This window comes from Ambystoma mexicanum, chromosome 2q (genome assembly GCF_040938575.1).
Source record: "Ambystoma mexicanum isolate Mex_15411 chromosome 2q, UKY_AmexF1_1, whole genome shotgun sequence".
Lineage (NCBI taxonomy): Eukaryota > Metazoa > Chordata > Amphibia > Caudata > Ambystomatidae > Ambystoma > Ambystoma mexicanum.
In genome coordinates, this window is record NC_090924.1 from 1,425,896,441 (window position 1) to 1,425,913,143 (window position 16,703).

The 16,703-nt window shown below is 45.0% G+C and overlaps 1 protein-coding gene across 1 annotated transcript in view; it reads left to right on the top strand.

Moving 5' to 3' along the window:
- The window catches only part of LOC138570212 (exocyst complex component 1-like), a 52,904-nt gene that overhangs the window by 17,464 nt on the left and 18,737 nt on the right, over nucleotides 1–16,703 (top strand). The window contains exon 3 of the mRNA XM_069648938.1: nucleotides 15,204–15,398. Coding sequence (XP_069505039.1) covers nucleotides 15,204–15,398 — 195 coding nt within the window. The remainder of the gene's footprint in view (nucleotides 1–15,203; nucleotides 15,399–16,703) is intronic.

A 16,703-nucleotide genomic window follows, 5' to 3' on the forward strand; every position in this document is an offset into this window, starting at 1 on the left:
GAGCAGAGCCCAGGGCCCCCCGTGGAAACCTGGCACGCATCTGAAGGAGAGTGAGGGCATGCCCTGCTTGAGGCCGCGAGGTGGAAGAGCGGAGGTCCCAGGCCTACCCAAGTAGCACCACACAGTCGTGGGGTGCCACTTCTGCACGACATGGCAAAAACGGTTGGCGTGGTTCCCAGGAACTAAAGAAGGAGCCCGGCTGCAAAGAGGACTGGCCAGGATCGGGGCCCTCTCACTAGCCGTAGGGAGCAGCGCAACAGGCCTGGGGAACACACTTAGACCTGGAAGCGGAGAGCCAGAGCACCAGCAGCAATCGAGGACAATACACCTGTGGCACCTATGCAGTGGGGTGGAGTGTCGGAAAGAGGAAGAGTCCCCAGCGACGGCAGAGGCAGAGAAGCACACCGTGGGTGGAACGCGAAGGTGAGACTGCCTGAGGAAAAGGAGAGGCGAGAAGAGGTTTGCACCGCGGCAGCCAGGAGTGCCCTTGACGGACAGACAACCTCCGTTGGAGATAGGAACCGGGAATGACCCTGCTGGAATCTGGCAAAGCGCGGAGGCTGAGACACAACAACAGCGGACCCCCCCCCGCTCACGGAACAGCACGGTAAGAGCGGGACAGAGCAGGCAATAAAGCCGGTTGGGGGGAGTAGCGGAGGCAGCAGGTGCTCTACACAGGGAGCCCTTTGAGAAATCCAGAAACAACACAGGCCTGAGACAATCAACAGGGCACCTCCAACGAAAGGAACGCTGACCCGGGGACACTAGCAGACACTAGGGGGGATATCTCCCCTCCCCGCATCTTGAAAACTGGGGCTCTCGAAGGCATCTGGACACACCCAGTAGAGAGGCGACTGGAGGTCAAAGCATAGGCTCTGGAGCATAGAGCCAGTTAGGAGAGCGGCCGTTTCCTAGAGCCCACACAGCGAGGAACATTCGAGCTGTTTTAAGGGGTCTCCCAAGACCTGAAAACATCATCAGTCCTGCCGCTGGACACCCAGTTCCAACTCAAAGAGGCACACAAAGCCCTACATCCCAAACAGACCTGAGAAGTAAAGAAAACCACCCCAGAATAGTGGACCAGACCCGGAAACCACAACAGGCATTCAACAGGCGGATCACTCAAACCAAAGCAAAAGTAGGTTGGCAACAACAGCGGCATACACTTTACACCACGGAACAACGCTAGCTGACAGTGGCCAGAGCGACCCAGATGCCAGGCACTAAATCCAAATCTGGCCCATCAAGAGCAAGAACCCCAGTGAGAGCTCAGGAAGGGCAAATAGAGAAGTGTTGGAGGCAGAGACACCAAACACACGTGGAATCACCTTCCCCTCTGCCGATTCTGACCACCGGAACAGAAGACCTTCCTCCAACACAATGGCATCAGATAAAGAAGAACTCTTGAATTGATTAAAGGGAATGGAGGCCAGATTGACACAAGCTTTCCACAGCCAAATGGATCAACTGAAGGAGGAACTGAAACCCTTCCTCCAGGAGGTCAACAAAGAAATGGCAGAGATAGGAGAAAGAGTGGACATAGTCGAAAGCGGACTCTCGAACGTTGCGGAGGAAACCAATCAACTCAGTGTGCTGCTGGATCAGCTAGCGAACACGACGAACAATCTGGAACTCCAGGCAGTGGATCTTGAAAATCGCTCAAGAAGATCCAATAATCGGGTCAAAGGTCTGGTAGAATCGATGCTGGATAAGGATTTAAAAACCACCATGCAACTTTGCTTCAGCAACCTGCTAAACGACACACAACCTGAGGTGATTGGATTCAACAGAATACATCGAGTGGGCCCAAAACGAAACGAACCAGGGTCGAGACCTAGGGATGTCCTGATAGCAATGTCATCATATTGGGCCTCATTACAACCCATGCGGTAAGTTCCATAATTTACCACCATGGTGTAAACTCTTTTTACACCATGGTGGATGGCGGATTTACCGCCCCATTCCAAGGTGAGTGGGGCGGTAAATCCCCATTCCCCATTTACCCTTCCCCATTCCCATTTTTGCCCCATAGGGCATAATGGGAGTGGGGAAGGCGCTAATTACGGCACCGTAAATTACGGTGCCGTAATTAGCACCATAGCGGGTTAGCACCTTGCATTTTAACACCTGCTAAAAGCAGGCGTTAAAATGGTAATCAGGCGTTAAGGGTTAACGGCGCCGACGGCTCCGTTAAACCTTTAACGCCTGGGTTGTAATGAGGCCCATTGTCTGAAAGAAGGCATACTACGAGCAGCTAGAACATACAGTGACCTTACGATTAACGGCACCCGCATACAGCTATATCAAGACCTGGCGCTGGTCACTCTCCACAAAAGAAGGCTAATGCAGCCAGTCACGAAAGCCCTCCAAACACAGCAAATTCAATACAGATGGACATACCAGTTTTGCCTATCATTCACATGGGAAGGAAAACAGAGGAGAATAGGGAACTGCGCTGAAGGACTAGCATTACTACACCTGGAAGATGATCAACCAGAAGCAGCCGTGCGCCCGCTGCACAACATGTCAGGCCCACCTAGCAGACCATGGGAATGGTCAAAAGAGAGAAAGCAAAGAAGAGGAAGGGCTAGAAAAGCTGGAAGTTCACAACAGAGTCAAGACTGAGGGAGGAGAGGAGCAACGCTGCCGAACAAGGCCCATAACAAGGACAATGCATGAAGGGCCAGTCGCACCTGAATAGACCAAACAACACGTGTAAAATTGTCTGCACGGAGGTAGGAGGTCACACATCTTGGAAGCAGAGTCAGCTAAAGAGTAATTCCTGACAGTTTGCGAACTGGGGGGAAATATAGAAGCCCGAAGCCCGTTCTCGATCACCGGGGGGCTCTTCAGGAGCCCAGGCCTCATGTACGCCCAGAAATGGGGAGAGGGGAGGTGGAGGGTAGGGGAGGGGAATGGAACGAGAAAAGGGAGAGTGAAGTACTAAAAAACCACGAAGATAGTAGAGCCAATACCTCAAGGGGGTAAAACAGAAACAAAACCAGACCGACGAAAGTCACAGCGAATGGAGCGAGGGGCGAGAACTGTAGTTAACACTAACCCAGGGTACAATGGAGGAGGTGAACATTGTCTCAATTAATGTACAGGGGCTGAACTCCCCAGCTAAAAGAAGGGCGATTCTGGGTAGATTGGAGGCGATGCATGCGACACTGGCAATCCTACAGGTGACGCACCTCTTGAAAGATGAAAAAGGATGCGAAGCAGAACATACCCCCTCCAATATTTTGCCTCTAGTGGGACAAAAACTAAAGGGGTGGCAATACTATGCAGCAGTGACCTGGGCTTCCATAAACAACACATGATAAAGGATGAGGATGGTAGATATGTGGGAATAAAGGGCACAATTAAAGGCCAAATATACACAATTATAGCCGTCTATGTCCCCAACGAAAAACAAGACCAGTACATCCCTCCCCAAATTGCTTCAGAAGGTGGGAGGGTGGTGTGAGGGCTGGGTGATTATAGGAGGGGACTTCAACTGTGTGATGGACCCAATATTAGATAAAACACTCCCCCTGGCTACAGCGGGTCAGAGGAACAGACAGGCCCTGGGAAAACTCTTTAGGGATTTGGGACTGGTGGAAACATGGCGGTTTTTTCAAGGGGAGAACCGAGAATACACAAACTACTCAGCAGTACATAGGGGATATTCTAGAATAGACATGATACTAGTCTCCTCCACATTAATACCCTACGTCAAGAAGATAGAAATCGGAGTCCAATACCTCTCTGATCATGCCCCAGTCTCGATCCACATAGAACTGGAGGGAACCAACAACAGACCCCGACCACAATGGAGGCTAAATGAAACAATCTAAAGGGATATCGCACTCAGGGCACACATGGAGGGAGTCGTCAAAAATTATTTCCGGGAAAATGATAACGGTGAAGTCGACTGGAGGGTGGCGTGGGACGCTCGGAAAGCAGTAGTCAGAGGGGAATTTATCGCACAAGCAACGCAATATTGCAGAGAAAAAGCCCTTATAACACGTAAACTGGAGGTAGAAGTGGGTGAGGCCGAAAAACTCCATAAGTCTCGTCAGACGCCCAGAACCTGGCGGGCACTCAAGAAGGCTAGAGCCAAATTAGAAAATCACACTGCAGATAGAACCGCACAAGCACTACTGAACACTAAACAATCATACTACATACACGGGGGGAAGGCAAACTAATTTGTACCAGCTAAACTGCGTAAACAGAAGGCATGCAACAACATTACCCGGCTCAGAAATAGCAGGGGGGAATTACAAACGGGATGTGGAGAAATTAGAAATGATGGTCCAATTTCACAAGAACCTGCAGACTAACGATAACATAAACATAGCAGAAAAGACATCCTATATGTCTGTAATATAATTGCCACAGATTACGGAACAACACAGAACAGTGTTAGGAGAACAAATCACAGCGCAGGAGGTGAGCGATGCAATAGCAGCCCTATCCAGAGGGAAGGCACCGGGCCCAGATGGCTTAGGAAACTGGTACTACAAAACTTTCCACACACAGTTGCTAGCCCCCCTCACCCAGCTTTTCAACGTTATCAGGGACAAGGGGTCAATCTCAAAGGACATGGGACACTCGGCCACAATATTACCCTTAAAACCAGGAAAAGACCCAGTAGAATGCACTAGCTACCGCCCCATAGCACTCCTCAACACGGATGCAAAATCGTATGCAAAAATACTAGCGAATCGTTTGGCGACAGTGCTGCCAGAAATAATACACGAGGATCAAGCAGGCTTTGTAAGGGGGAGGCACACACAGGATAACGTCATGCAAGTAATCGACATCATCGATTGGGGGGTGAGAGGAAATCAAAAAGTCTCGATCGCAGTTATAGATGATAGGCGAGCTTTCGCTAGCATAGATTGGGACTACCTAAGACTGGTTCTGGAAGGGTTTGGCTGTGGTCCGACATTTATTAAGATGGTTTTAGCAAACTACCAACACCCCTCTACGCAACTTATAGTGAATGGCTATACCTCAGAAAGAATCAGCATTAGGAGAGGTACTCGACAGGGATGCCCTCTATCCCCGCTCATATTTGCCATGGCAATGGAACCATTTGCAACTAGAATAAGGGAAGATCCAAGTATTAAAGGAATATGTAGCGGGGACTCCCAAAATAAAATAGCACTCCATGCAGATGATGTCATGCTCTACATGGGAGATACCACACACACTACCCAGAATTATCAACGAACTACAGAGGTTCGCAAAGACATCAGGATTTACAATAAACTACTCAAAATTCAAAGCGCTGAACATCACAGAAAAAAGGGAGGACATAGCTCTCATGAAGGAACGCTTCCCCCTAAAGTGGGAAAAGCAGTCCCTGGAGTATTTAGGAATTCAAATCACCAGAGAAGTAAAGAACCTATTCAAGGCCAACATCACACCCCTATGGAAGAGCCTCCAGAAGGACTTGCAAAGGTTGGATGTTCAGGAACTATCATGGTTTGCAAGAATAGCGGTGACAAAAATGACCTTGCTTCCCAGGTTACTGTATGTGGTAAGCTCTATCCCGGTGGAGATACCCCCAAAGCTAATTAAAGAACTTCAGAGGTCAGTGTTCAAATTCATTTGGGGAAGTAAGAAACCAAGGATTCAAAGAAAGATCCTGATGCGACCAATGCTTACTGGAGGGCTGGGAGTTCCAGACGTAGGGAGGTATATACTAGCTTCCCAACTGACACCAATGTTGGAATGGGCGGGCAAGGATTCTCTTCCGGGATGGGGAAAAATAGAACAAACAGCGACAGATATCCCACTAAAAGTGCTACAATTCCTAAAACCAAGCGCCCGAGAAAAGGGGGGCACCCTACTGGAGGCAACAAAGATAACCCTACATAGCTGGGAGAGAGCACTCCGAAGCAGCAAGGTCAGACAAGGTCTGGGTCCGCTATCCCCCATAGTACATAACACAGAGTTCTCACCCGGTCTCCATAAAACATTCTGGGTAGGATGGAATGATGCAGCCACACTGTCTTTACAATATATGTACCAGGATGGGGCCCCATTATCATTCGAAGACTGCAAACAAAGATTTGGTTTTAGCGAAAACCACAGATTCAAATATATGCAACTGCGCAATTGGATCTCACATCCAGCGGTTAAAAAGGCAGGGCTAAGACCTCCAATGGGCCTTGAATTAACAGTACGGGAGGGGATACCCACAAAGGGGTTAACCAGACTATATAAACTCCTAGACAGGGCGCAAGTAGAGGATACCCTCCAATACATGAAGGACTGGGAGCGGGACATAGGGGAAGAGTTCACGCAGGAAGAATGGAGTCAAATTTGGAGGAGGGCACATAAGCTATCCAAATCCACACCAATCAAAGAATCTGCATACAAACTCTGTTATTGCTAGTACATGCCCCCGAATAGGCTACACAATATGATCCCCACGTATCCCTCCAGAATGTTGGCGACAGTGTGGGGAAAGAGGAGACATGTTTCACGTGTGGTGGTCATGCTGAAATGAAAGTGTATTGGAAATAAATCCTGGGCCACATCAGAGACATAACGGGCACTGACCTACCATGGTCGCCAAAAGTAATTCTGCTAGATGCAGTAGCGGAAGGGAAATATGCGGCCTCAGGGAACAGAGCGGCCCTCATAACCCATCTTTTAACAGCAGCAAGAATGACAGTGGCCCAACGGTGGAAGACAGTGGAGGGCCCCACAGCACCATGGTGGTGGGTTAAAGTGTGGGGAGTCATGTCAATGGAAAACATCTGCACCACAAAGGCAGGGAGCTATTTGAAATGCTTGGCTATATGGGAACCGCTCCAGGACTATGTGGGAGAAAGAGAGGCTCACTATTTCAAACCACGGATCCTCAGAAACCTTCACATCAGATAAGAGACAGATGGGATTACACCAGATAACTTGGCTCATGGACCGATTTGGTTACGAACCAAGAGAGGTTTTTTTTGTAAAAATAACAAGGGGGGTGGGTGGGCTAGTAGGGGGGGTCGTAAAGAAAATACGACAAGGGTATGTTCAAGAAGACAATCACTGGAGATAATAGAAAGGCTTAAAGATAAGGAATAAGGGTGTTAAGAGAGTAGTAATGTTCATAATGCAAGTTGTAACCAATGCCCAGTTATTGTTTCAGTAAAAATGAAAATAAAGTTGGTTAAAAAAATACTTTTTAATGTAGTTTGTATCTGTTTTAGAGTAACATGGGCCCACACACTCTGTTCACTTAGGGATGTAGCAAAAATAAAAGGAATAAAGGGGAAAAGTAAAGCTTCATGGATGTAAATAAATAAATACAATAAAATAGCTATATGACTGTCCTTTACAGTGAAGATTCTAGGGATTATGTTTCAGTAAATATATTCAATAGCATATATACATATGCTTTGTATTTTTAGATATTTACTCACTACTGTCGGGCTGAGGGTTATCCTGTGTCTGCAGAAGCTGCTGAACCCCCGACAATCCCCCTGAAGTGTAATCCTCAGAACCCGACAATTCTCGGCTCTGTTAACTACATCCCAAAGGGAAAGGGGGAAGTGGATAGCATAAGAAACACCAGGCTGGCGATGTTCTGACTAGCTGATGTGGAACCTGCAGTGAATAAATAAGAACATACAGAATGCTCAAATTACTTTACTACCTTTAAATTATGAAAACTTTATATCCTTAACTAAAATGTAAAGAATCATACCTGGTTCTTCTCTTTTAAGATCTTAGAGAAGATTGGAGTAATAGCTGATAAAATCTTTCTACCTTTCTTGTGGCATTGAAAGTCTTGAAAATAACAGCAACTCCTTTGATTATTGAACTCTTAAATTTACCCGTGCAAAACACGCGTTGAAGAAAACACGCGCCGGAGAAAAAACACGCGCTGAGGAACACACACGCTAAGAAAACACACGCTGAAAAAAAGTCACGTAGCAGTCTTTTCCTACTCTCGCGTACATGCGCTTTAAACACCCGCGCTATGAACACACGCGCTGTAGAAATCACAAAGCAGTCTTTTCTCGCGCACGCGTACTCGCGCTATGAATACACGTGCTATGAACACACATACTTTGAACACTCGCGCTGGAACATGCACTATAGAAATCACGTAGCAGTCTTTTCTCGCGCACGCGTACTCGCGCTATGACTACACGCGCAATGAACACACGTGCTTTGAACACTCGCGCTGGAAAACATGCGCTATAGAAATCACATAGCAGTCTTTTCTCGCACACACGTACACGCGCAATGAATTCACACGCTGTAGTTTTCACGTGCCGTCTTTTCTCGCGCGCTCGCGCTATGATCACACGTAACAGTCTAACATTGCTCGCGCGCGTTTAAAAATTAAACGTTGAACTATAAACAGAGTAACATCAGTTCTTCTTTTGAATTTTCATTTACAATCTCCTAAAGTTTCTAATGAATCTGAGCAAAGATTGACTTATCCAAATAAAGTCACTTAGCTTAAGAATTTTTTCTTCTCCAAAAGAAATTCCAGAAACTCTCCTGTGAACCTGAATTCTTCTCCTGAACAACCCCGCATAAGTAGCCGCTCGACTGCCAGGATTTGAAAGTTCAAATCCACTAGGCCCAAGACTTCAGCAGGAGCAGCTACAGACACGTCCTCTCAGCTGGTGTTACGACGATGAAAGGCAGAGAGTGACAGTTTAGCACGTTCATTGTTGTCCTGCAGTTCTCTCTAGCCAATCAAGGCTTCTATTGTAAAACTCCATCTTGCCTTGGGCCAGAGCCAGGAATCTGTATAGAAAGGTCAAGGCCAAACCCACACAGAAAATAAGGGAAATAATTAAAGGGAACCTAAAAGTAATTAAAGGAAACCTGATGACAGTAATTAAGGAAACCTAACAGTACCCCCCTTCTAATGCCCAGTCCCTGGGCCAAACTTATGTGGATTTTTAGCATGAAACTTAGCAACTAACCTAGGAGCATGTACATCATTGAAATCTTCCCAGGTACGTTCCTCAAGTCCATATCCCTCCCAGTCAATCAAATATTGCAACCTTCCCCTCACTTTCCTAGAATCCAAAATGTTATTAACTACAAACTCCTCTGAAGAGTCCTCCATAATCACAGGAGTGGGATGAGTTCTAAACCTGGTGCCTGGACTAACGGGTTTCAAAAGATTACCATGGAAAGTGGGGTGTACTTTCAACTGCTTGGGTAACTTTAATCGTACTGCCACTGGATTTATGATTTTTTCAACCTCAAATGGACCTACAAATCGAGGACTAAATTTATTCTTCCCCTTAATTCTTAAATGTCTGGTAGAAAGCCACACTAAGTTCCCTACCTCATACTTAGGGCCAGCTTTCCTTTTCACATCCGCACACCTTTTATATCTCAATGTGCCTTCTCCGAGTAGCCTTTTTGCTTTATCCAAATTATTCTTCATCAGCAACAAACCTTCTTCCACTCCAGGATTCCCTGAATCTTCCAACACCTCAAAACTCAGAAAACGAGGATGAAAACCACGTCCCAAATAAAAACGTGACATTGAAGTAGCTTCCTTATCACAATTGTTGTAGGAAAACTCAGCCAACCACACCAAATCAACCCATTCCTCACTAGCTTGTAGATATCATCTTAAACATTTCTCTAACTCCTGGTTGACTCTCTCAACTTTTCCATTAGCCTCTGGATGATACCCTGAAGTTAAACTAACCTCCACCCCAAGTTTTTTACAGAAGGCCCTCCAAAATTTTGAGATAAATTGAGACCCCCTATCTGAGATAACTTTACAAGGAAGACCATGCAACCTAACCACTCCTTGCAAGAATTTATGAGCCAGTTTTTCAGCAGTAACCTCTCCCTCCATCGGCAAGAAATGCGCTTCCTTAGTAAGAAGATCCACCACAACTAAAATAGTTGTACAACCTTTATCCAGGGGAAGCTCACTGATGAAATCCATAGAAATCGTGTGCCGAGGTCGAGGAGGAACAGATCACGGCTCTAATAAACCATGCGGCTTCCCAACTTGACTTTTTGCCTGCGCACAGACTGCACATGTCTTGACAAAGTTCAAAGTATCTTGGCGCACCTTCTCCCACCAAAAATGTCTACGAGCTAATTCCAGTGTCTTCCTGAATCCTGGATGTCCAGACAAGATCGATTCATGGCAATTCTTCAAGATCTTTTCTCTCAATTCAACTGTGGGCAAATAAAGCCTATCATCAAAAAAAGGAAGACCCTCCTTTAAACTCCTAGCTGGATCCAATTTCACCCATTCTTCCATCTTCTGTAATGACATAGATTGGCGAACTTCATTCAACACATCTATACATTTAAAAATTCCAGCTAACAGAAAGCATTCAGGAGCAATAAGCGGTTCTGGTTCTTGAACCTCTTTCACCTCACTTCCAGGAAATTGACGGGATAGGGTGTCTGCTTTTCGGTTTAAACTTCCGGGTTTAAAAGTCACTACAAAATAATAGTCTGCAAAAAATAAGGACCAACGAAGTTGTTGTGGTGACAAAGTTTTAGCAGAATTCAAAAACAATAAATTTCTATGATCCGTAAGTACCGTAACCGTGTGTCTGGACCCATTAAGAAAATGTCTCCATTCTTCAAAAGCGGACTTGATAGCTAGCAGTTCACGATCTGAAATCGTATAATTCATTTCTGCCGTAGAGAACCTTCTAGAAAAAAAAGCTACTAGGTGTAACTGATCAGTTTTTTCATGTCTCTGTCAAAGCACCGCCCCGATTGCTAGATTGGAAGCGTCCGCTTCCACAAAGAAAGGTTTAGAAACATCTGGATGTATCAAAATTGGACTAGTTTAAATTTCTTATTTAATTCTTGAAAGGCTTTTTCAGCTTCAAGGTCCCATTCAAATTTTACTCCCTTTTTTAGCAGTCTGGTTATAGGAGCAACTAGTCGTGAAAATCCTTCTATAAATCTTCTATAGAAATGTGCAAAGCCTAAGAAACTCTGTATTTCTTTAACCTTTGTGGGGGCAGGCCACTCCTGAACTGCTTGTATCTTCTTAGGATTCATTTCCAAACCTTTTGGCGAAACTATAAAACCCAAGAATTCCACTGAATCTGCATGAAATTGGCTTTTTTCCAACTTGGCAAACAAATGATTGTCACGTAGTTTTTGCAAAACCGGATGAACATGTCTCTGATGTTGATCCAAATCAGAAGAAAAAAAATCAAAATGTCGTCTATATAGACAACTACAAAAATATCCAAGAATTCTCTAAAAACTTTGTCAATAAAATATTGTAAAGCCGCTGGAGCGTTGCTTAGTCCGAATGGCATCACCTGATATTCATATAGTCCGAACCTGGTCTTAAACGCTGTTTTCCATTCATCTCCTTCTTGCACACGCACTAGATGGTAAGCTCCCCTCAAATCTAATTTAGTAAAAATGGTGGCTCCCTGAATTTGATTAAGCATTTCTGAGATGAGAGGAAGACGATACCGGTTTTTAACTGTGACCCTATTAACTGCTCGATAGTCTATGCACGTTCGGAGGGTTCCATCTGGTTTAGGTACAAAAAATAAAGGTGACGCTGCAGGAGACTGAGAATGACGAATAAAACCTTTGGCCAAATTCTCAGTTAAATATTCTTCTAGATAGTCATTTTCTTTCTCTGTGAGAGCATATACTCTGCTACTAGGCAAAATTGCTCCTGGCTCTAATTCAATTTTACAATCGAAAGTTCTATGAGGTGGTAATTCTCCTGCTACTTTCTCATCAAAAACATCCCAAAAATCTTGATAACATTGTGGAAGTTGTCCAACAACTGCTCCAACATCATGACCTCCAACTCCAAACTCAGCCAAGAAACAAGACGCTGAATTTATCTGTTTAACTTCTCCCTCAATAGACCCTCCCGAGATACAATTCTCTTTACAGATATCAGATTGCATATCAATTGTCCTAGCACTCCAATCAATCAAAGGATTATGCAGAGTAAGCCAAGGCATCCCCAAGATCATCTTTACCAAAGGGGCATCAATCAACTCAAAAGATATCCTCTCACTGTGACACCCATGTTAACTCCAGAATCAAAAAACTAGTTCTGTGAGTAAATGGACCTGAAGAAAGAGAAGTCCCATCAACTGCTCTAACTTGTTCCACAACCTCCTTCTGAATAATAGGGATTCCCAAAGATTTAGCAAGTCCCCAATCCATGAAGTTTCCAGTGGCTCCTGAATCTACCATAACTGGACCCTTTCCCTTAAACCCTTAAACTCTGTCTCCAAAAACAAGGATACATCCATTGTGATATGAGGAACAGCAGTCTGCATGGTGTTGGCGATCTGCTGCACCTTGCCAGTTGAAGTAGAATTTCTTTTTGGTGTGAAAGGACAATTTCCTAAAAAATGTCCACTTCTTCCACAATATAAACACAGATGATTTTCTCTTCTCCTAGCCCTTTCTTCTTTAGTTAAAGGACCCCGGGCCCTTGAAGGTGAATCATTGCTTTTCATCTTCATATCCACTTTAGGTTTATCCACTTTAACTAGAGACTTAGAATCACTCTGACTATGACGCCGTTCCGCTCTTCTTTCACTCAAGCAAAAATCTAATTGAATAACTAAATCTATTAAAGCATCACAAGTAGAGGGCCGATCTACAATTCCTGATAAAGCATCCTTTAACTCATCTCTAAGACCTCGATAAAACAACGAGGCCTGTTTATCCTCGGGCCACCTGCTTTCTAAAACCAGAGACTTAAATTGAGTAATGTAAGCAACTAATTATTTATTGCCTTGTTTCAATTCTAAAAGCTCCCCATCCACCTCCAAAGATATCTGCCTTCTGTCAAACATTTTTCTGAAAATTTCCAGGAAACTAGAATAATTTCTCAAAACTTCACTCCTTTGAGGAAACCAACAACCCCGCCCAAGCAGAAGCCTCCCCCGAGAGATAAGACAATATGAAAGTTACCTTGGAAGCATCTGTAGGAAAAAATCTCAGGCCTACTCATGAAATGTAACTCACATTGAGTTAAGAAAACCCTAAACCTCTTAGAGTCTCCTTGATAACGTTCAGGGAGCGCCAAGGGAACCGGCATTACTAAACATCTAACTCCTTCACTAGCATGTGAGGGCCGTAATAAATGTGATAACCGGTCACCTTCCTCCCTTACTAACACAGGTGGAGAACCTGAACCCCCAGCCATCTCATCCTCTCTCCTTGCTCCCATCTGCTGAATTTGTGCCACTTTCCCATTTAAATCATCCACCTCTTGACTAAGTGAAGCATTCTCACTACGAGAAATCTTTAACTCTTCCCGTAACTCCCGGATCAAAGATCCTAAAGCCTCCATTGCGGTCTCGTCGGGGTTCATGACAGCTCAGGCGGACTAAGGTTAAAGGCCTTTCATTCTGTCAGGCTGAGAGTTATCCTGTGTCCGCGGAAGCTGCTAAAGCCCCGACAATCCCCCTGAAGTGTAATCCTCAGAACCCGATAATTCTCGGCTCTGTTAACTACATCCCAAAGGGAAAGGGGGAAGTGGATAACATAAGAAACACCAGGCTGGCGACGTTCTGACTAGCTAATGCGGAACCTGCAGTGAATACATAAGAACATACCGAATCCTCAAATTACTTTACTACCTTTAAATTATGAAAACTTTATATCCTTAACTAAAATGTAAAGAATCATACCTGCTCTTCTCTTTTAAGATATTAGAGAAGATTGGAGTAATAGCTGATAAAATCTTTCTACCTTTCTTGTGGCATTGAAAGTCTTGAAAATAACAGCAACTCCTTTGATTATTGAACTCTTAAGAAGCTTGACTCTTGCCTAATAAACTGTTAAATGTTCCAATTAAGAAGACTTAGATGAATCCTGTTCTTTCGTCTTAATAAATAGAGTTCATAGTCTCTTGAAGAACTGGCAAACTTTTCCAAGTCCGTTGAAACCTTTTCACGCACACGCACAAAAATGTACACGTGCAAAACACGGGTTGAAGAAAACATGCGCCGGAGAAAAAACACGTGCTGAGGAACACACGCGCTAAGAAAACACGCGCTGAAAAAAAGTCACGTAGCAGTCTTTTCTTACTCTTGTGTATATGCGCTTTAAACACCCGCGCTATGAACACACGCGCTGTAGAAATCACGTAGCAGTCTTTTCTCGCACACGCGTACTCGCGCTATTACTACATGCGCTATGAACACTTGTACTTTGAACACTCGCGCTGGAACACATGCGCTATAGAAATCACGTAGCAGTCTTTTCACGCGCACGCGTACACGCGCAATGAATTCACGCGCTGTAGTTTTCACGTAGCAGTCTTTTCTCGCGCTCGCTCACTCGCGCTACGATCACACGTAACTGTCTAACATTGCTCGTGCGCGTTTAAAAATTAAACGTTGAACTATAAACAGAGTAACATCAGTTCTTCTTTTGAATTTTCATTTACAATCTCCTAAAGTTTCTAATGAATCTGAGCAAAGATTTACTTATCCAAATAAAGTCACTTAGCTTAAGAATTTTTTCTTCTCCAAAAGAAATTCCAGAAACTCTCCTGTGAACCTGAATTCTTCTCCTGAACAACCCCGCATAAGTAGCCGCTCGACTGCCAGGATTTGAAAGTTCAAATCCACTAGGCCCAAGACTTCAGCAGGAGCAGCTACAGACACGTCCTCTCAGCTGGTGTTACGACGATGAAAGGCAGAGAGTGACAGTTTAGAATGTTCATTGTTGTCCTGCAGTTCTCTCTAGCCAATCAAGGCTTCTATTGTAAAACTCCATCTTGCCTTGGGCCAGAGCCAGGAATCTGTATAGAAAGGTCAAGGCCAAACCCACACAGAAATAAAGGGAAATAATTAAAGGGAACCTAACAGTAATTACAGGAAACCTAATGACAGTAATTAAGGAAACCTGACAACTACAAACCTCAAAAATGTATATACATTAAAGGCAAAAAACCAACAGTCTACAGAGGTCACTGACTGGATGGAACATTGTGGGTAGTTAGTACCCCTGTGGACACTTAACTTTCAATTTAGAAAAAAAGTTGTAACATTCTCTACAAATCCTTAGTTGGCGCACTGTGCAGCACATGACTAAAACAAATCTAAACTACACAAAGTCTATAACGGGTACGTATAATTTGGCCTCTAGGCGTAAGAAGAGCATGTTCGTTCATTTAAAGCACAGAATGATGATGATGGTGTGTTATGATGGACCTACTCTGATCTCGTTTGTTACCTCCACAGTGTTTCTTTGATGGGGTGAAAGCACGAGTGGCACAAGGAGTGAAGGAAGAGGATGTGAGCTTCCAGCTGGCATACAGCAAACAGGAGCTTCGCAAGATGATTGCAAAGTACCCGGGAAAGGAAGTGAAGCGGTCCCTGGAGTTGCTCTATCGCAAGATCCTGAAGTATCTCTCGCCTGAGGAGAACCTGATGCCGGTAAATAAGTGGGTCTTCACATCAAACAAGGGATTAATGTAATAGAGACATAGGGCCTCATTACGACCCGTGCGGTGTCGGAATGAAGGGCGCCGGTACGGGACCGGCCCCCTTCATTCTGACAGGGCTGATTACAAGCTTCCCATCGCGGGACCCAGATCGCACGCCTGGTAAAACCAGGTGTGCTTTTCGAGTCCCGCGAGGGGAAGAAGGAGGTAACAACGGGCCAGTTGTAATCTGCCCGTTGTTACCTCCATCTCCATTCCCATTGAGCCCTATGGGGGCTCAAATGGGAATGGAGAATGGTTCCTGCAAGGAGGAATGACCAGGTCCTCCAATGTTGGAATGACCCGGTTATTCCTCATTGCAGGAACCCGGTAAATGAGCCCGGTTTGGTGGCAGCCATGGTACTAATAGCTCCATGGCTACCGCCAAACTCGTAGTGAGGGCCCTACTAATGGTAGAATGGGGGATACAAATGGATTAATTGGGGCAGTGGTATCCATGGAGGTAGCATGTGGAATCAGGTACGTTATTCACAAGTTCAATAAATATATCCAACTAGAAACACAACTCCTGATCAAGAGACCAGCCATCCACCCTCTGAAAACACAAGCACGAACGGATACTGGGCTACGAACCGCCATAATACAAGTTTGGTGGTGGGGTGGCTGGATTTACCTGCAGCTCCGAGCTGCTGGTAATTCCGGCACCCCACCACCAAAAAATGATGGCATCCTGGCACTGGGATTACCGGTGCCGGTAATACTTGCAATTCCCCCCATGGAGTCCTATGGAATGGGGAATTACCGCCATTGCCGGCTCTTGGTAATGCCTGTAATTCCAGCATTCCAAGTTCTGGTAACGGTATTACTGTATGCCGGTATTGCGCCAAATTTACTGGCCGGATTCCGCAAACACGTAATGAGGCCCACTGTGTTCGAAATCTTTCTTCATGCATATTGCTTTTATTCATTATCCACACTCTTGCATACTTCCTCTAGGGCTCATGTATGAACACTAAGATTTACACGCATCAAGGTCACAGATTGAACGTGGTCCATACAGTAGGTTTCCCTGTTGCGAAGATATATGCAGTTCCTAGTCGCAGAACTGCGAGCCAGGGATTTAACCCATGACTAGGAACTGCATATATCTTCGCAACAGGGAAACCTACTGTATGGACCACGTTCAATCTGTGACCTTAAGAGCCAGGCCCAGTTTTATCTCTTAATGGGGATTCAATGTACAGAAATTTCTCAATGGACAGGAACAATCTATGAGTGGCAAAATGGATTGTAGTAT